Raw genomic sequence first — 21,199 nt, forward strand, 5'->3', positions numbered from 1 at the left:
ACTTAGTAAGCACCTATTCAAAAAACTTTCCTCAAGTTGACGCACCGGCCTCGTTACCTCCACAGTGAATCAACCTGCTCTGATTCAGAGCTTCAAGAAGAAGCACTGCTTTAATGATAACTGAGGGTATTATTCAGGAGCTTGTGACTGCATCTACTTGTACTAATGCACCTCTTACACTTATTGTTCCTTCAGAGTCATTTGGAACAGAGCGTATTCAAAGCTGAAGCCTGACAGAGACAAAAAGGTGGACATCTGCTATTAAGGCACGACTGCTGTAAGAGAATCCATTTAAACAGGATGATGATGACAGGTTGGAGAAGGTTATTAAAAAATGACAGCTATTAACTGCCATTTTCACAGGCTTGCAAAGGCGTAGATTTAAATCTTCATACAAAGGAATAATGCATTTTTCTGTACACTGAGGTCATATGAACACATTATTGTGTTTTCTAATCACCAGAAGAAATGCTGGCATTGTACATTTCTGCAAACCATGGATTACTTTTGCAAGTTATTATGTAATGGTTGCTTTACGTTTCAGCAACACTGCGGTAACCTGTAGTTTGGTTTAGGCCCCAAAATCACTTGCCTATGGTTAGGAAAAGATCATGTTTTGGTTTAAAAGGACCACTTTTGGGAGCACAATCCCTGCTGGAAAAGTAGTAATATCTCGATAAATATAACCGTGTTTGTGCAACTATCCCAGCAAGAAACGCAGCGATATCTCGGTGAAAAAAAAACAACCACTCTTGGTGCCATTTTCCTGAAGAGGAATGCAGTGATGTCTCGGTAAAATACAACCGTTTTTGTGTCACTATCAAAACATGAAACGTAGCAATGTCTTGGTAAAAAATAATCACTTTTCATGCCACTACCCCAGTAAGAAATGCAGAGATGTCTCTAAAAAAACCACCCTTTTTGTGCCACTATCCTGAAGGGGAATGCAGCAATGTTATGGTATAAAACAACTGCTTTTCATGCCATTATCCCAGCTGGAAATGCAGCAATGTCTTTGTAACAAACAACCGCTTTTCATGCCACTACCCCAGCAAGAAATGCAGCGATGCCTCTGTAAGGAGCAACCATTTTTTGTGCCACTATCCTGAAGGATAATGCAGCAATGTTATGTTTTAAAACAACTACTTTTCATGCCACTATCCCAGCTGGAAACGCAGCAATGTCTCAGTAAAAAAACAAACACTCTTCGTGTCACTTTCCTGAAGGGGAATGCAGCAATGACCCAGTGACAAACAGCTGTTTTCATGCCACTACCCCAGCAAGAAATGCGCAGTGTCTCTCTAAAAAACAACCACTATTTGTGCCACTATCCTGATGAGGAGTGCTGCGATCTCTCTGTAAAAAACGACCATTTTTGTGCCTGAATCCCCGCTGGAAAAACAGCAATGACTCACAAAAAACACAACTGATTTTGCTGTTTGTTGGTCTCCTACAAGGCTTTGCAGCTTGGCAGTCATCTCATGAAGGTGACCTCCCGATGACAAAGTCAGCTCATATATAACGTCACTACAATTAATTGTCGAGTCATGATGTGACACGTAAAAAAACATGCAAATGTAAATGTATTCAGAGTTTGCAGAAACACACAATGCCAACATTTTCTCCTAGCGACTGGGCTGTTTTCCCAGAATGCTCAAAGAGATTCAAATAGCTATCTGTCTAATAAATGCAATTAAGATCAAGTGCTGTTTTATATTGTTTTATTTCAGATGTATTTCACAGACAACAACACACTTAAAAAAGAAGACACTGTAAAAAAACAAGCATGGTAAAAATGCTGTGGCCCAGTCTTTTCATCAAAAAAGAGGCACTGGTGTTTATACAGAAATGCATTGTAATTGTTATTTTTCTCGGATAATATCTCCTCATTGAAATAAAATGTTTTTGCTTCTAATTTTTACAACAACTTGTGTCGTTTTTATGAGGAAAGAACCACAAGGCCGACACTGTTTTCAGATGTACTGCAGCTTTATAGCCTTTTGTGCTGGAATGCTTTAGAGAAGTGTGCATCCTCTATAAGACTCCTATGAGGTTTTAAAGTCAAAATGCAATGAATCAGAAATAGTGATCCATTGAAAATCATCTTGTAATTGAACCGCAGCCTAACGAATCAAGGCTGATTAAAATTGTGAGCTCCCTGCAGAATCCCCATAGCAGCAGCACCGGGTAATATTTGTAATCTGTGTGAGTGGAAATGGATTTACATTTTTTCTTTATTGCCAAGTTTGTGTGGACATGAAGAGGATCTGGTGAGACAGTGTTGGTCCCGTTCCACCCATCTGCTTTCTTGTTCAGTATATATAGGGGAAGATCCTGTAGGGGACACGTCGGCAGTAGGTGTCCCACGCCAGTCCGTATTTGGCCTGACACTGTCTCTCATCTCGGTCCTCTCGGTGAATCAGCAAGACGGTGAAATATATGACATAGAAGTAAGGCAGGAGGTGTGAGAATCCTAGAGAGAAGGAAACCGCACACAGACTGTCAGCAGGAGGAAACACAACAGAAAAGAAAACTATAAAATGTTTGATTCACACATGAAATGATGAACTCGAAACGATCATCACAACAGAGAAAAACTGACACCTTCATCTTACTATTGATCAGGATGTGAGTGACATCGAACAAGCTATAATCAAGCCTCCCCCACAGAGAGCTGTACATTTTCTTTTCTGTATTATACAAGAGCCCTGCTGTGAATACCAGTTTGATTAAGCTTATAATGTTCAAAGTGTTTTTCAGAAAATACCTTTTTGTCTTTCAGCCAGGGTCTCGATGTGACCGCTGTTCCTCTTTGTCAGTGCAGCTTTCAAACGTTTGGAATATGCTGTCATGATTTTTCTTTTTGGAGTGCATTTGTGACTTTTACAGCAGCAATTAAGGGGCTGAAACCACAGTACATCTCAATTACAAAGGCAGCTACACAAGTGAGTCACGCAAAGTTTGAATACCAATGAGCAGAATGTGTCAGCTGCGACAAAAAGTCTGACAGCCACCATTTCAGGAAGAGGGATTTCAAGGGAACATAAGGCAGCTTACAGAGGAACAAAGAGGACACATTGTTGCTGCCTTTATTGCTTCTGCATCAGTCGCAAAAACATTGTAATTATCTAATAGACTTTTCTGGTCGCTACCGAAATGTCTTCCTAACAAAGAGTATCGGAAACTGTCAGTTACTGAGAGTCAGATGTGTCATTCAGTTTGCCTGGTTTAGTAACGTAGTTCCAGATTTAAAGTTCCAGTGAACTGGAAACTAGAGCACCATTAGCTTCTGAACTGTGACACATTTTCCAGTAAAACAAAATATTTGAGTGATGTCCTGTTACAAGAGGCAGACACCGTCTCTGTTACCGTTAAGAGCAGACTTAAGACTATTCTTTGATAAAGCTTTCAGTTAGGGCTGGCTCAGGCTTGCCTTAGACCAGCCCCTAGTTCTGCCGGGGGCACCTCCTATGATACACCAAGCCCCTTCTCTCCTTCTCTCGTTGTCTTCATTTGCACATTTTCATGTCCTATTCTGCATATTACTAACTCGGCTTCTCCCCCGAAGCCTCTGTGCTCTCTCATCTCAAAAGCCCAGTTTCCACCAAACACTTTCGGTATGGTACCTTTGGAACCAACAGTAACCCTTCAGACATGGTACCTAGACCCTAGTGTTTCCACTGCAAACAGTACTCTTTTATGCGGTCGCCGGGGATGTTGTCACTCACTGCTCTGTCTAGCACTCACTGTGTTTCCTCATAATCGGTGACATAGACAGAAGTCTGGACCTCGTTTATAGTCCACAGAACGAGGCTGCACGCCGACATTTTCAGAACAAAAATAGAACAAGCTGCAGTGAGAGTCTCTCTCCATGGGATATTTAAAAATAGCAGGTTTGTGCATTTTGTCCTTGTTAAGCAAGCTCAGGGGTTTAGTGTTGCTCTAGCCCAACTCTACGCGACGCTGCAGTTCACATAATGTGGCTGAAATTAATATACATACACGCCTTAAGATCCACTCATTACTAAAAGTGTAATGGTCAAAGTTGTCATATGGAATATTTAAGGTGTGTTGATTGAGTCACGTCATCAACTCACGCACTGAGTAGCATTACAAGTTAACGTTCAACCTTAAAAGTTGCCGGCAGTCGGCCCAGTCAATTAAATTGTCGACTCCAGCTGCTGTGAGAGGCAGCAAAACATCCTCTCATTGCATATTTACAGTTTACTAATAAAACACTCCACAGTATGAACAGTGGTTACATGAGCCTCAAAACCAGCCACAACTCAGCCCTGAGCAGAGTGACTGTCCGCTATTGACCAATCAACAGACTGCAGTGTTCACAGCTCCACCTTTTAGTACCAGATCTGTGTGCTAGGTACCCCAACACAAGGGGAACCAAAAATGGGGACGGTACAGAACAGTTCCATTGGTACCATCCACAACTTTTCGCAGCGGAAACTGGAAAAAAAGTGTACCGAACTAAACTGTACCGTACTGCTCGGTGGAAACGGGGCTAAAGGTTCCTTTGGACTGTGGTTGCGCCTTGATCGTGGGTCGTGGTTGCGCTGGTGCTGTGGTCCTGCCTGATGCCTACTACTACATTACTAGTCGTACTTCTACTATTATTAGGACACACATATGGTTATTATTGTCACATACATAAACTAATAATATATAGATATACATACTACCATAAGCTACTGTAATTATTACTTACATTTCTATAATCATTGTTATAGTAGTAATTGTTATTATTGTTGTTGCTGTGCATCTCTGTCTCTCCCTCCATGTACACATATCTATTGCACGTCTGTCCATCCTGGAAAAAAGATCCCTCCTCAGTTACTTTTCCTGAGGTTTCGACCATTTTTTTTCCGTTATAGGGTTTTTTTGGGGAAGTTTTTCCTAATCTGCCATGAGGGTCCAAAGACAGAGGGATCGTATGCTGTAAAGCCCTTTGAGGCAGATTGTGATTTGTGATATTAGGCTTTATAAGTAAAACTGAATTGGAAAATTGAATTAAAGTCAAATCCTTCTCATTTGATCAGACCATGACAAAGGGGTGGGCATAGAGTTTAGCCCGATGTGAAGCTACAGCGGAGTCTGTTCCTGAGTAGGCTGTTGGCTCCACACACACCTCCCTCGTCGTTAGACCAGGAGGAGGACGAGGAAGAGATGATTGAATATACCTCAGCCTGCTGATATCCAAACTACGGCTGCAACTGGCCATTATAAATGATGATGATTAATCTGTCGGTTATTTTCTCAATTAATTGATTAGTTATTTGGTCTATAAAATGTCCGAAAATGGTGAAAAATGTCGATCAGTGTTTCCCTAACTTAGGATCCAGATGTTCAATGACTAAAATCCTTCATCTGCTTAGAACAAATAGTTTAGTTTATGACAGCTTCTGGCACACAACCACAACCCTGATGCTGAAAAGAGGATGATATGATGCCACTGACAGGCGATTCTCTGGGTTTAAACAATGGTGAAAATGTTTGGAATAATGTCATATACACTTAATGAAATATATTACATTGGTGTAGTTGTTTTTCAACATCTTAATGTGGAAATGTTACATATTATATCTTTAACTTGTTTACATAAGACTCTTCTTGCTGACGGTCTGGTTTGCTTATATAGCTTATACAGAGGCATCAGTATTAAATTGAGACTGTTTCAAAACCAGTCAAAAACTTCCTGTTGCAGCTTTAAAGGGGCCATAAAATGTATTTTTCCCAGCAACAATGGAACACATGATTACACGTATATGGAAGGAATGAACCCACAGATCAGTATGACGTAACTGTGCAGTTCCCCTCAGCTCTATGTGAGCTTTTCAGCATCTCTCAGTTCATCGTTTTGATTTTCCAGTCTGCGACCTTATCGTTTCGGTTCAGTCTCAGTGCTCTAATCGCTGCTCTAATGGTGCTGTTCTCAGTCGGAAAGCTCTAAAACCCCGCTGCACAAACAGCACACAGACACAGTTAGAGACCAGCTGGTGAACACAGAGGAGCATTTCACATCTGGGGTGGTAAGTTTGATGCACAGAGGTTTTTAAGAAATACTGCACTACTACAACAAACAAACAACAGCACTGAAATGCCACATAAACTTATCTGCCATAATGAAAGACCATCATGGAAGATTTACTACTCAAAAAACTTCCCTTAAGTTGATGCAGCAGTTCATTTACAATACGACCACCTGTCATCTCCAGTTGGTGGAGACTAAAACGGAGATAAAAGGAGAGTGAAAATTTCACTCAAATTCATCAGGTGCCCACAAACGTGACTCCGAATGAAAGTTTCTGTTCTGGATGTGAAAAGTGAGCAACTGTTTGCTAGTGTAAGGCAGGTTTCTCGCTCATGTCTTACCTATAAACGTACTAGCTACTGAATTAACTATCAAAGGGCTGTGGGAGAAGTAAGAGCACGAGGACAGCTTCTCTATGGAACTGGGTCCACTTTAATGTACAACAAAGAACGTAGGACAACTGAACATCGACAACAATAGTGGCAACTTACATTTTATATATATCACTCCTCCAAACTTACATTAGCAACTTCAATTTTTGCCTCCCCCAAGTCGCATAAAACAATCAATTATTGCAGCTTTAATTCAAACGTTTTTGAACATCTGCACAACATGTACCATTTGAGATTTTTCTAAGTAAAAAAGGGTTTGTACACAAAGTAGAATACATTGTTTTCAGTATATTGGGCGTTGTGTCAACACAAGTATTACTTAAGACATTCAGCCCTTACGATATGGCATTAGGAAAGCTGTATTAGTAAAGAGGAACCAAAAGCGACAAAGAGACAAATTCTCTGAAAATGTACTCATGAGATGCTGAACATTAATAGCAGCAAACCACTATTTGCTGTGTACAGATATGGTGGAGTGATAGTGTCCTGAGCAGAGAATGAACTCCAGCTCCTTCTGTGTGTGTCGTAATCTGAGCTTCCCTGTTCTTCGCTGTGGTGGATAAATGTTATTAAGGCTTAAAGTTACGCATATCTAAGGGTGGTGCTGCTTAAGTGACAGGCTGTCTGCCAGGCTCTTCAGTCTGAAGCCCTTTTAACACAGAGATAGCGCTATAGGGTCGTACAAGGTTCCTTCTTTACCCAAAACCTATTTTTATTCATTAGCGTTTGAGCCCCACTGATGTGGCTTTCTCTGATGCGTGCTTGTGTGTGTTGCGTCTCTAAATGGATGTGCGGTGTATCTGACAGTTATGTTACCTCTAATGTATGTGTGTTAAGCGTCTTATTCCTTTTGTACAGCACTTTGGTCAACGTGAGTTGTTTTTAAATGTGCTTTATAAATAAATTTGAGTTAAGCTGTGCCGCCTTTGCATTTTTGACACAGGACCAAAAAATGGTGGCATCCCTCCGTTCTTGTGTGTAATTTTAGACAGTATGCTGGCATCAGGGAATCAAAAGAGGCGTGGTGGGCGTGTAACACAACAGCGGTGGCCTCTAGTGGGACATATAACACAAGTCAACAGTACTTTCTAAACAATAACAATGGCTTAACATGGCAATAACAATCATTTACAGTACCTGTTATATAGCGGTTAATCTTGTCCTCTAGTCCGAGGGTAAGGAGCTCTTGAATTTCATTGGTTTTCCAATTTGTTGACATATTGGGCTGCTGTTTTTTTCTTTGAGTTAGCCACTAACGGCTATCAGCTGCTTTTTAAATCTCCCGCAGTGCCTCCCAACATAACACATTGTCAAAAGGTCACTCCCATACCGCCCATGATCCTGTCCTGCCAGCTGTCCCATTTATACCAACACCGTTTTGGTGCTGTTACTACCTCTGATGCTGGCTTTAAGGTGAGACAGCTCTGTCCCCCCATTCCACGATTATACCTTATACCAGAACGGCAAGGTAGCAATAACAGCGAGAAATTCCTGCCTTGAAGCGACAGTGTCAAAGAGGCTTGAGTCAGCTCCACCCCCTCGTCCAAATATGGTAACTTCTGGCTCCAAAAAACCAAGATGGCGTGAGCCAAAATACCAACCTCAAAGCTTCAAAGTGGGAGTCTACAAACCAATGGGTAGCATCATGGTGGCTACGTTCATTATTCTATACAGTCTATGGACCTGACCCACAGTCGAGGGATAGCGTCACCGTGAAAGTGTAACACCCACCCTCTGGATCACCCCCGGTTAACACTGTTAGCTCTGCATGAGTGTTGCCATTGTTAGCACTGTCTGCACTGTAAGAATCGTTAGTACAACTAGTACTGCTACCCTTCTCCGTTTTAGCCATCTCCGTGTTTGTTTCTGTTTTTTTGTCCACCCACTGTACAGATGGAGAGAGAGAGAAGGATCCACACAGAGGTGCAAGTACACTTTTTTTTAAATTGCGTTTTAGATCCGCCATAAACACCAACACATCTTATTTTTCTAATAATAATTATGTTTTCGGAAACAATTAATACTCAGCCGTTATCTATAACCTCGTCCACAATTTCTAACAAAGACTCTCACTTGAAGTGGCTGCGTGTCATCAGTGTGACCTGCATGCAGAACGAGCTGCGCGGAGGCTTTTAAGCTGTCTTACCACATGGCAGGGACCACGCCAGGGCCATGAGGAGGTCACCGAGGTAATTGGGATGACGAACGAGACCCCACCAGCCAGACACCAGCAGCCGTTTCCCTGTTGCTGTGGCGATAGTCTCCAGTCCTGCAAAGGGAAAATGTAGATACTTCTGAGTATAATAAGTGCAGGTCACTTCAGAGATCAACATCCACTCCATTCTGACATACACAGAATGAGTTTAGATATATAATTAGAGAATATAGGTGTGAAGTGAGAATATTTGTCTTAACTTAGAGAATACTTTAAAAGGAAACGACTGACTTGCAACACTTGGATGTGTCGGGTCTCGTCTGAACTGGTTCTTCTGTGAGTTTGATTTTCTGAAAATATAATATCCAACACCTGACGGCAAAGAGAGAAAAGATAACATCACCATCTTTAAGCATGACACACAGCATGTTACAGCCTGATGAAGAAGAGCTTACGTGTTATTACCATTCAGTGCTATTATAGCTGCTGCTCCGAGTGAACTTAAGGTCTGTGGGTGCACAACCAGGAAGGCAGCCTGCAGGCCGTATGTGAAGGGGACCCAGGCCAGGTCCCCGAAGACCAGCATGAAGCCGAAACCATCATGCACAATGTCCATGGTTGTCAGAACGGCTTCCTGTTATAACACAGCAGCACATGAGGTGAGGGTGAAAACCTCTGAGGTCGCCTTCTGGTGTGCCACCTTTTAAACGTCTGCAGGACTAGGATGAGAGTTCACGTATGACATTAGGATCTACAGTACTCGACTGACTCTGTTGACCCCCCCTCACCTCATTCCACAGAGCATCTGCCACATACAGCAGCTGGAAACAGTTGACCAGAATCATGGCGAGTGAGGGGGAGCCTCGGAGCTCCACCTCCTTCATCAGCATGCCGAGGTTTATGACCACCTGAGGGGAAAACAGGTGACATGAATACTGATGAAAATCATCAATTAGGCGGCATGTTTCACCTGCACTGCCCAAGAATTGGTAGATGAACTAAAAAAAAGTCACTATGAGGTTATATATTACACTAGATTACATTATATCATAATTATTACAACTGTTACATTGCACCTTATATCTTATACCTCATACTATACTGTGCTGCACTATGTTTATCTATTATACTGTCTTTCCATTTCATATATTTCTGTTTTGCTATATTAAAGTGGGTTCCCTGGGTCAGGGTCACTCACTGGGCCCAGTTGTAGAACAATAGAGTATTAAATATCTGGCAAAGTATACAAATATATAAGATAGAAGTGTTTTCAAGGAGCAACGGAGGTACGATAGGTAGAAGAGTAACTAAAAATGGTAGGGAAAAAACTAAAATGGTGAAAAAACCGACTGCTCCTGATAATCTATGATATATTGATTATTATATAACAATGAGATGTAGTGCTGCACATGACTGAGACAATGATATTGCACTACATTGACTGGTGAACATGATACTGAGGAATAATGTTGCACATGATGTGAAATTATGACACAAGATATTGACTGCTCTCCTCCCCACAGAAGGGGGAGGAGTTGTACAGTTTGTGCAGGTGTACCTAATAAAGTGGTCACTGAGTGTGTGTGTGTGACGACTACATAAAACATTTTCATTTTGCTTTTACTTGCATAATTTTTTTTTTTATCTTAATGGGTATTAACACAGGGACCCAAAGATCCAAGATTTTCATAGTCACTGCCTGCTCCTCTGTAATTTTTGTGCATATAATAATAACAATGAATCATTGCGGAGACTTCACCCTTAAAATGCCATTATCAGCAACTGCAAGACGTTAAAGTTAAAAGAACAGAGTTTAAACATTCAACAGGAAGCACAAAGCTCCCACACACTGTCTGTAGCCAGTTGGTGGGAGCTTTTTCTGTCCTCTCCTACGCACCTGGCGTCAGAACATTCACATGTGCAAAGGTTTTACTGTTTGTACTGTAAATACGGAGGAAACAACGTAAATAAAGGACTCATTACATCCACATTTTTCCAGTATGACTCCATCCTTTCACCGTCTCTGTGTTGCTTTTTGTCTAATGAAGATAAAGGGGACCTTGTTGTAATTTTAGCAATCTTATTTGAAATTCTCACTGGAGTTTCTTTATTTTGTGTCACTTGGTGTGATGACTCAGACACCGATAATGATGCCTGCCCTCCAACAAACGTCTCACTGTGTCAGGTCATCAGGGAGAAAAGTTTCTCACTCTGACTGTGTCAAACTCTCAGGATGCAAATTATTATGGAGGATCGAGGGAGTGCAACATCGCCACCTGTTGGTCCTGTTGGGCTCTCTGATGAAGCTCACCATCTGCGTTAATTAATGTTTATTAAAAGTATGTCTCTTAAATTATTCAGACTTGTAAATATAGTGAGAGATCACAAAGGTTTCAACAGTACCTACCCTCCACAAGTCACAACAGATTTAGATACACCAGCTTTGTGTTTTAATAGTTTAATTATGAGATATTTGTTGTTTTCTTTCCTTTTTAGGTCTTTTTTTTTATTTTATTTAAGTCTATTGTTTTACTGCATTACTTCCTCTTTGCATGAGAACATGACAGCAATATGTTTTTTCAAAGTAGAATATAAAATGGAGGAAGATTCTGTGAATTAAAATGTAATATAAAGCTCTCTTCACAATTGGAGGCAGAGGCAGTTTCACAATTTCTGACCTCAAATTAGTGTATAGCAACTTAAAACTTTTGTAAGAGCCCATTTCATCATGGTAAATGTACCTATAGTGCCTTTCTAGTCATCCAACCACTCAAAGTGCTTTTTACACTACAGTCACATTCACCCAATCGCATACACATTCACACACAGGTGGCCGAGGCTACCATACAAGGTGCCATCTGCTACTCAGTTTTTTAACACACTCATACACCCATGTAAGCATCATCGGGAGCAATTCGGGGTTCAGTATCTTGCTCAAGGATGCTTCGACATGCAGACTGGAAGAGCAAGGAATCAAACCGCTGATCTTCCAATTGGTGGACGACCCGCTCTACATCTGAGCCACAGCTGCCCACATTCAGTGTCTGGAATTAAAACTTTCAAACATGGGGAACTGGTCGTTCACTCCTGCAGGTTAACTCACCCAGCCAATCAGACCCGGTCTGAGCTCACAGAAATATTTTAGGTCAAAGTTCCCAATCCGGGGGTTTAGCTCCCGTCCGATGAAGAAGTCATAGAGGGGATTTCCTGGACAGGACAGAGAGAGGAATGCATTCAAAAAATCTACAGCAGGATTTGACACATACTATGCTTTCAGTTTTTTGTAGGTATATACAGTCAGTAAAAAGTGCAAAGCAAATTAATATCATGTTTAGGGGTGATATAAGTCTGTCATCGCAGACTTCGCAGCCCCTCTGGGATAAGGACGTTGAAAAAACACTGATTATTTTAACGTGAAACTGCTTTAATCAGTCTATTTACTGGTTTGAATTATCAGGTGCATTTGTTTTGGAGAGGAAGAGACCTCTGCGGATAATTCCACTCCCGCTAAAGACCTCCTGAATGTCTGGATCTTAAGTTATCAGAGAAAAGGGTGAGCACACGTTAGCAGGTGCTGGGCTAGCGGCCTATCTGTGACATGCCAAACAGCCTAAGAGAAACACTGATTTGTGACATAAAACTGCTTTATTTAGTGTTTTTACCGGTTTAAAATACCAGGTGCATTTGTTTTAGAGAGGAAGAGACCTCTGTAGATAATACAGCTCCTGGTAAAAACCTCCTGAACAATAAACACTACAGGAATCCTAACCAGGAGAAGTTTCAGCTGGTTGCAATCTTCAGTCTTCCCCACTAGATGTCACTAAATCCCCCTAAATCTTACACACTGGACCTTTAACACCTTTAACACCTTTAACAAATAACACTGGTTGGTACTACTGTGCTGTGATCACTATCTATACCAGGCAGACCTGGTCACTAGCTGCTCAGCGCTACATCACACTGATGTAGCGCCTAATAAGGCCCTTTGGAAATTGCAAATTAATTTAAAGGTTCCACACTAATTGAATTTTGCAATTTGTTCTGGCAATGTCAGGCTAGTTTAAGCCTATAAACTTAATAGATCCACTTTCAAATTAATGTATGAAAGGCAGAACTGTAATCAATAATTTCATTTAGATGTGAATTCAAAGGTCCAGGTAAAATATCTGCTGTGAAAAAAGGCCTATGTTGATTTCTGGCGTTCAATCCACTGCACCAATTACTAGCTCTTTTGTTTGTAGACACATTGCACCTGCCCGTCTCGGCTTTCTTTCAGTTATTTTCAACCATTTTCTATTCCCAGAATGCCTTTTAACAACACCCAAAAAATGAGCATGAATTTGTTGCCTTTGGTCACTTCAGGCTGTTTATACATGTTCATAAGTAGACAGCAGGAACAGTAATGGTCGACTGAGAGCTTCTGTAGTGAGAACAAGAGTCACTGAGGTCAACCGAAGCTGCTGTGTTTTCTGTTTTGTTTCATTTTGCAAAAACAAGAAGAGTCTGCAGTCATGCTAACAGCTCTGTGAGGCTGTGCTGCAGCATTTTGTCTTTTTTACAAACTGGGACGAACGTAATCATCGGTAAGCAGGAGCTGAATCACAATACTGGATGCTCTCAGGTTTCTGCCTTCAGATGCAGCAGAGCACAGCGCAGCCGGTGTAGCAGGGTCAATGTTCACTCGATGCCTGCAGGCTTATGAAGAGCTTGGCCCACCGTTAGATAATTACCCAAAGGAATACCAAAAATCTTCCACCACACAATAAAAGAGGCTTACAAATGCACAGTACATTGCCAGTGACTGTTTTAGAGAACGCTTTTTATGGTGGATTCTTCCTTTATTAATGAACCTTCACGCTCACCTGTGTTGCCCCCCAAAGCGAGAGCATGAGAAGGAACCCAAAACGAGCGGATGTAGAGGTAGACGGAGAACAGGAATGACACTGCTATTGCACACACTGCCAGAGGCACCAGCAGCTCAAACAGATACCCCAGAGGAGCCCCGAGCCCCAGCAACAACATCAGTAACACACCACTGATGCACAGGCCATGAAAACCTGAGGGAGAAAAACAAACAAAGCTAAATGTTGTAGCCAGGGGAAAGAGATAAGCAGACTGACGCTAAAAAAAAAAACAGTGAAAGTTGGAAGAGATGGAAGTTCAGATTGTGTAACTCAAGTTAACTTTAGCTCACGGTCAGATCAGCCAGAGAGCGTGGAGGTTAGACTAAAAGATACATAAAGAAACATGACTTTTAGATCCTCCTTAAAATAAAATACCACAATGGGTGCATTGTGCTACACTGCAGCATTTCAATGAGGAAAAAAAAGCATTTGTGTAAAACTCAAACATAACTGTGAAATATTACAGCTATCATAACACAATTATCCTCCGTTACTCAGCGTACACACAAAGCTAGTCGTTGGTCAACAACACTGTAGAAATCACACTTATAATATGACTAAAAGATTAAAAAATTGTGCCTTTAACACATGCAAATTAAATCCTAAAACATATAATGTGTTGCAACACTCATGTTTTAATGATCAGTAATATAGATACCGTTTATGGGATACTTGAGACGCGTTCCATCCCTCAGCACTAATCCTTCAGACACCTGCAAGGAAATACATTCACTTTAAATCTGAACACATGAAACATATATTGAGTCATAGGCTCAGTTAAAGGATATACGTTTTTTTCTATGGGATAAAATTTGATCCTATAACTAGCCGTGGATATTTGGGTCAAATTCACTTTATGAAAACTGTGCAATTCGTGTATATACAGGGTCACGCACATAATATAACATCATGCTAAGGCTGGATAATATGGCTGACATTATCACTGGCATTAGTAAGAATATTCTTCACACAAATAACATTTGCGTACCACTTTTAACAGAGCACAGAACTAGAATTACCACTACGTGGTTGTTTACCCGCAGACCAGTCAAGTTGTAGTTACAGTTTACATCAAACATTGATGCTTCACACACATCCTCCACCCGGCAGCACAGAGGATCTATACAATCATCAAAATGTCTGCCCTTCTCTTCCTCAGATATGGCGCAGAGTAATCGCCAGAAAAGTGCTTTCACAGAACATTATGATGTCCACCTTTGACCTTTTGGATATATAAGGTCATCACTTCATTGTTTTATCCTGTTACACATTTATAGGCAAATTTGTCATGTATAAATGTATGGGTGTATGAGGTCTGGAGTTTTGGCCCAAAAAATGTTCTGTGAAGCCACAGTCACATTGACCTTTGACCGAAGTCCACCAAGTTCTGATCAGTTCATCGTTGAGGCCAACTGGATGTTTTATGCCACTTTGAAGAAATTTCCTCAAGTTGTTGTGATGTTGTGTTCACGAGAATGAGACAGACGGACAACCCGAAAACATAATGTATCTTTTATAGTTTCTATGCCTCCAGCCGCAGCTATTGCCAATACGGAGGCAAAGAAACTATAAATGAACATATGGAAACAAAATTGCAAAGTAACGTAACGGTGTATGGTGTATGGTGAAGTGTATCATCACTTCATCGTTTTATCTTATTAGACATGTATGTAAAATATTGTCATAATTAGTGGAAGAACTCTTGAGTTATGGCCAAAGACATGTTTCATGAGGTCACAGTGACCTTGATTTTTGACTTCCAAATTCTAATCAGTTCATTCTTGAGTCCAAGCGGACGTTTGTACCAAATTTGAGGAAACTTCCTCATGGCCTTCTTGAGAAATTCCATTCACAAGAATGAGACGGATGCAGGGTCATAGTCACCTTGACTCGACCTCCAAATTCTAATCAGTTCATTGTTGAGTCCAAGTAAACATTTGTGTCAAAAGAATATTTTTTAAATCCTACAGGATGTTCTTGAGATATCACATTCACAAGAATGATAAAGTCAAGTTCATAGTGACCTTGACCTTTGACCCCTGACCACCAGAATGTAGTCACTTCTTCATTGAGTCTAAGTGGATGTTTGTGCCAAATTTGAGGAGACTTCCTCAAGGCCTTCTTGAGATACTACGTTCACCAGAATGAGACAGATGCAAGGTCACACTGACCTTGACCTTTGACCACCAATATCTAATCAATTCATAGTTGAGTCCTAGTGAACATGTGTGCCAAACTACAAAAAAATCTCCCTTCTTAAGGTATTGTTGTCACAATAAGACAGACAAGGTCACAGTGACCTTGACCTTTGATCTGCCACCATCAGAATTGAATCAGTTCATCGTTGAGTCTAAGTGGGAGTTTGTGCCAAATTTGAAAAAAGAAAGAAAGAAAGAAAAAATTCTTGACATATCATGTTCACAAGAATGGGACATACATACAGACAGATGGACAACCTGACAACATAATGCCTCTGGCCACAGCTATCGCTGACGTGGGCATAAAAATCCTCTTCACGTGTGTTAAAGACAAAAACTTTAAAAGGTACAGTATGCAGGATTATACTAAAAACAATGTATAGACATGGTGTATTTATCTGCAGAGACTCGGCCCTCTGCCTGGATTTCCTTATTCTGCTGTGTTTGGGATATTTTGAGGCTGCAACCTTTGGACATTGGTGTGTAGCCGCCAGCCAATAACAGTGTGCAGGTGAGGTTGGGGCTTAATAAATAGGTAGCAAGGGGGTTGACATCTTCTTTTAACCTTTGAATTAGGCTGATGAACGTAGCCTACCTTTCCTAATGGCATCACATAGAGGAGGGCATGCAGAGCAATCCAGCCCAGCAGAAGCACGAGGGCCAGAGGATCCCACAGCTGGTCAGTGGAGGGGAGCTGAGGGGGCCACTGGAGCACACTGGCCTCAGGGGATCGACTCACGCTGATCAGGAACAGCACCATCAACGGGAGAAAGATAGGGATGCATATGGCACCTGAGAGATGATTACAGACAAAAGTGAGATGACAACCTGGGTGACATGACTGAGCAGCAGTCAGAAGCAATGAAGATAAAGTGAAGCAGCACCACAGGGGAAACTTAATAACGGAGCACAGTGAGACTATCTAATGCACGGCCAGATTTATATAGCAGATGTGTGATAACAGTGAAAAATTAAGCACGTTGAATAACTATGTAGTAGCAAAACAATTGGTTTAGCTGTTGGTGTGGGTGCAACAAACGACATGATTTTACTTCAGAACAACTAGAGAGCAAAACGGATGGGATGCTCAATTTAACAAACAGCAGGAGATGAAGTACCACCAATGTGCTCTCTCTCACATACACACACACACACACACACAAGCTGTGGTGTATTTGTTCTCTCATTTCCTGTCAAGTCTACAATGTAAAATCTTACTTAGGCGGTTGTAGTGATTCTTAATTAGAGCTACAGTTTGTGACATTTGACAATTTATTTTGTGGCAGATACATTAAAACTTTACATTTCATCAACGCTGTGGTTAATGTGTGGTTTGGACACAAAAACTACTTCAGTCAGGAACGCTTAAGAGAAAGAAAACTTTATTTCCATTTGCAGTATTTTGTTTGGCGGTTTGGCTCTGTTCTGGGGCCCCTCTGCCTTTCCTCGGGCCTACACAGAAAGCCTTTTCCACACACCTATGTGAAAAGCCTAAGGCTGAGAGAGCACACCTGGCTGCCCTTCCATGTGCAAACAAGGAACGCCTGACGCAGAGAGAGCAAACCTCTCTGCCCTTCCATGCGCCTACATGGACAGCCTAAGGCAGGGAGAGCAGCAGCAAAGACACCCCCGGGAACAGAACAGAGCAGCATCAATGACAGACATGATATTAATAAGTAAGACACAACATGAAAAGGAGGACTACTCTGCCTCCTGTGTGTTCTCTGCATTTGAGTCTGAGTTTTCACCAGAGTTGTGACATCACCTTTGATGTCAGCTTTTACCTGTGAGCAACACAGCGTAATGAAAACGTAATTCAGCAATGACAATTTCCCAAACAGAGTGAACATGTGACACATGACAGGAGTGCATGAACAGAATCAAAGAAAATATTTTGTTTATTTTCTGCTCAGCTACAGCATGTGTGATAGGAAACACTGCTATATACCAATAATGTGAGTTAACTGTTATATAAAGGTAAAAACATCTGAAATACAATGAAGGTGGATGTGTCATGGTGGTGCCCTGGTTAGGCAGTCAGGCCTGCTGTGACTCACCCAGGGTTCCTCCAAACTCCCTCTCTGTGTCATGTGGAGATCTGTGTTTGAGCGATTGACTGTTTGGCCTCATTATTGCTCTCCTGTGAAAAATAATAGGAATGTAGACATATTTCTGTCGTAAAAAAGACATCTGAGGAACAAATAATTAGACTGGAATGCCGATTAGTGCAGAGCTCTCTGATAATTTTGAACTTTTACCTGTGAGAAAAACTAAAAATCCTTTACATACCAAAAATATAATCAACGTACACATGCATTATGGTGCATTATTACAGATTAAAAGCCCCTTATATATATTTAATTCTAAGTTTCTCAATTTAGCATGAACATCACAACCTATTCCCTCCAACAAAAGAAACAAACCAAAAAAAAAATCAATATAAAGACACATTTCACAAAAACAATCAGCCAAAAAAATATCTATTTTGAGACTCTCTTGTCACTAAGGTATCTCAACCATTGTACATGGACGTTACAATTATCTTACAATGGAGCCAGTTCAGAGATTATAGTGAGTCAACAGTTGATAAAGGTAAATGAAAGGATGCCAAATCTTTAAAAAGGCATCATATCTGTTTTTCAGGACATAGGTTATCTTATCTAGAGGCATACAAATATAGATATATAGATTGATTGATATAGAGATGGGGGAATCTGACTTCCAGGTTAAAGCAATATACTTCCTGGAAACAGCAGGAGCAATATCAATACATTTCCTCAAGCTTTGATTTCAAATTTGTAACATTTCCCCAGAGAAAAAAGTCCTGGATCTAATGAAATTGGTGCGTCCATTATTTTAGTGAGTGTCACACAAATCATACCAAAATGTGTAACTTCCGTGCAGTGCCATGTGCAGTGCAGCATAGCGCCCTCTGCAATGCAGTTTTGAGGGGTTAGGTACATCTCCAAATCTGGCATTTACAGTGGCGATCAAACTGTTCTGACATAAGCCAGACCATAAATGATCATCTAAAGTAACACCTAGGTCAGACTCACATCTCTCTCTTAATCTGTGTACATCATGTTTTGGGCATTCAATCATTATAACATAAATCCTGCAAATAAACTGCCTTGAACCTTTGTTACTGTGAAACAGTTCCTCCACCTTTGTCAGGTCAGGTAGGGTCATTTGATCCCCCAGACTTTTTTAAATGAAGGCTCTAAGTTGGAAATAACAGAAGTGTTTGTTGTTGTTTAGCTGTTCAAAGGACATGAAAATATTATTACTGTAACATTGCTTGAGGTATCTTATTCCTCTGTCATGCCAAAGCTTAAAAGTTTTATTATCAGAGATCACTGGTGTGAGTTTGTTTTTCCACAAAGGGTTTCCACAGGTGTTTTTAATCATTGTGGCTAGTTAGACCTCCTCCATGTGGAGCTGTGCAAAGCTATGGTGGAAATGAAGTTACCAAACCATACTATCCAGAAAGTTTTATCAGGACAGTGAGACAGATGTCACTCAACCAACTTTATTAAAATACTGCCTACCTTGTGACACATTGATAATTAGTGCAAAGAAAACAACATTAAAGTTCAAGTACTATTCTAAGAGTTACAAGAGTAAAGAAAGGCATGCCCTAACACAGAGGTGTCAAGCTCATTTTAGTTCATGGGCCACATACAGCCCAGTTTAGTTCATGGGCCACATACAGCCCAGTTTGATTCCCAGTGGGCCGCACCAGTAAAACCATTGCATAAAACCTGTAAATAACAACACCTCCAAACGTTTTCCTTTCTTTCAGTGTGAAGAAGTACTTACACTACACTCCTGATTCTGTCACTTTCAGGCGCTTTTACTTTTGATACTTTAAGTACATTTACTGGTAATACTTTGACAGTTAGTAGCGTCTTCCAGAACTAGCCTGTGGAGGCAGTTATTCCCTCATAGGCTTATCAAACAGTGCTCATATTTAAGCAGGAGGATACTTTAAAGGAGCCATAATCACATGGAAATCTTGAATGCAGTTCATCACAGATGGACGACCACACGTCCCACTTATCTCAGTAAGATTTTTTTTTTAAGTCAAAAGCAATTTTTTAAAGTGACTAGCTTGGCTAAAAATGTGAATCATATATAAATGTATAAATGTGTACATCTCACTCATGACTTGCCTGGTGTTTTCAGTACTTTTAAAAGTTTTCCTCAGACATTCACTCATATTGTACAAGACACTCTAAGGACCGTTATCTTCCATATTGTCTGACTTCTCTTAATCAATATTCATTGTAATACAGAGGACCATCTCTTTGGAACAACCTTCTTCCATCTCTACAATCAGCATCAAAAGGACTCTAATTTGCAAAGACTCTTAACACGTCCCTGATTCAGTATGAAATCATTTTTATCTTTTTCTTTTTAGGTATGATTGTTGTTATTTAACATGGGAGGTATCTTCATGAGCCATTTTTGGCTTCTAGCCTCTCCTGCACAATGTTTTAACTTCTAATTTCTTTTTTCTGTATTTTCTATACATGTATGTGCACATATACTAAACTAAACCAACGATGCAGGAAAATAAATCAGGGTGAAAGAGGAACAATGTGATTTTTCAGTGTCAACAAAAATATATATTTATATATTCTATTACATATATTGATATTAAATTAGGCAATTATTTGCATGCTGTCACATAATTTAAATCAGCTGTTATTTTGTATAGCCTGTTAGTGCTGTCATAAACCACCGAGACAAAGTTCAGGTGTTCCTCTAGCTGCATTTCTATTATGAACCATGAGACAAAAGGCCGTTTAGTTGTCGTCCCTTCACCTGCTGATACTAAAATGACCGGAAACAGCGGCTTTACAGAAAAACACAGCGTATAAAAAGGAGTAACGTGCTGCTTGTCTTGTAACTCAGTAAATTCAGTGTCTTACCGGTGTAAAGCATGGAGCTGTAGACGGCACTGTAGTGATATTATAATGCATCCATCCAGCAGCAGCCTGCAGGCGGAGACGCCCCCGAGACACGTTCGGGAGCACGAAGCCGCCTCTCAGCCAATCAGATGCCTCCGCGGTCATCAGAAGAGGGTGGGGAAAAGAAGGTTGAACCAATCAGAGGAGCGCATCAGGTGGCGACAGACGGTGCATGCTACAGTCCGGAAGTGACTGGTAGACGTTGTGAAACACCTGAATTACACCGATGAACTGTTATATTGTGGAGTTAAACTAATTATAATCAATTATTATACGTAATAAATTGTTACTTATTTATTTTTACATATAATTTAGACTTCTGAAGTGGTCTTATGATCACAATACAAGGAAATACTTAAAAAATAATGCTGTTGAGGACATTATGTTGAATAACTGTACAGCTCTTCATGAAAATTTCAGCGTTGATTAGTACACTGTAAACCTTTACAACCATTTACCATCCCAGTTAGCCACAATAACCTGGCCCAGCATCAGCCCGAAATCAAGCTGAGCAAGCTGGAAGAAATAATAATA

The 21,199-nt window shown here is 40.7% G+C and overlaps 1 protein-coding gene across 1 annotated transcript; it reads right to left on the reverse strand.

Annotated features, from left to right (window-relative positions):
* Window positions 1-1,712: 1,712 nt before the first annotated feature.
* Window positions 1,713-20,770, reverse strand: tm7sf2 (transmembrane 7 superfamily member 2). Its single transcript, XM_050041336.1, is given in 12 exon segments — window positions 1,713-2,473; window positions 8,582-8,704; window positions 8,882-8,962; window positions 9,056-9,224; window positions 9,379-9,498; window positions 11,694-11,797; window positions 13,453-13,647; window positions 14,153-14,207; window positions 16,288-16,484; window positions 17,750-17,832; window positions 20,627-20,715; window positions 20,717-20,770. Coding segments are annotated over 12 exon segments (1,431 nt in total). The 3' UTR covers window positions 1,713-2,312.
* Between the last annotated feature and the right edge of the window lie 429 nt (window positions 20,771-21,199).

The sequence above is a fragment of the Epinephelus moara genome, chromosome 3 (assembly GCF_006386435.1).
Source record: "Epinephelus moara isolate mb chromosome 3, YSFRI_EMoa_1.0, whole genome shotgun sequence".
In the NCBI taxonomy this organism is placed as follows: domain Eukaryota; kingdom Metazoa; phylum Chordata; class Actinopteri; order Perciformes; family Serranidae; genus Epinephelus; species Epinephelus moara.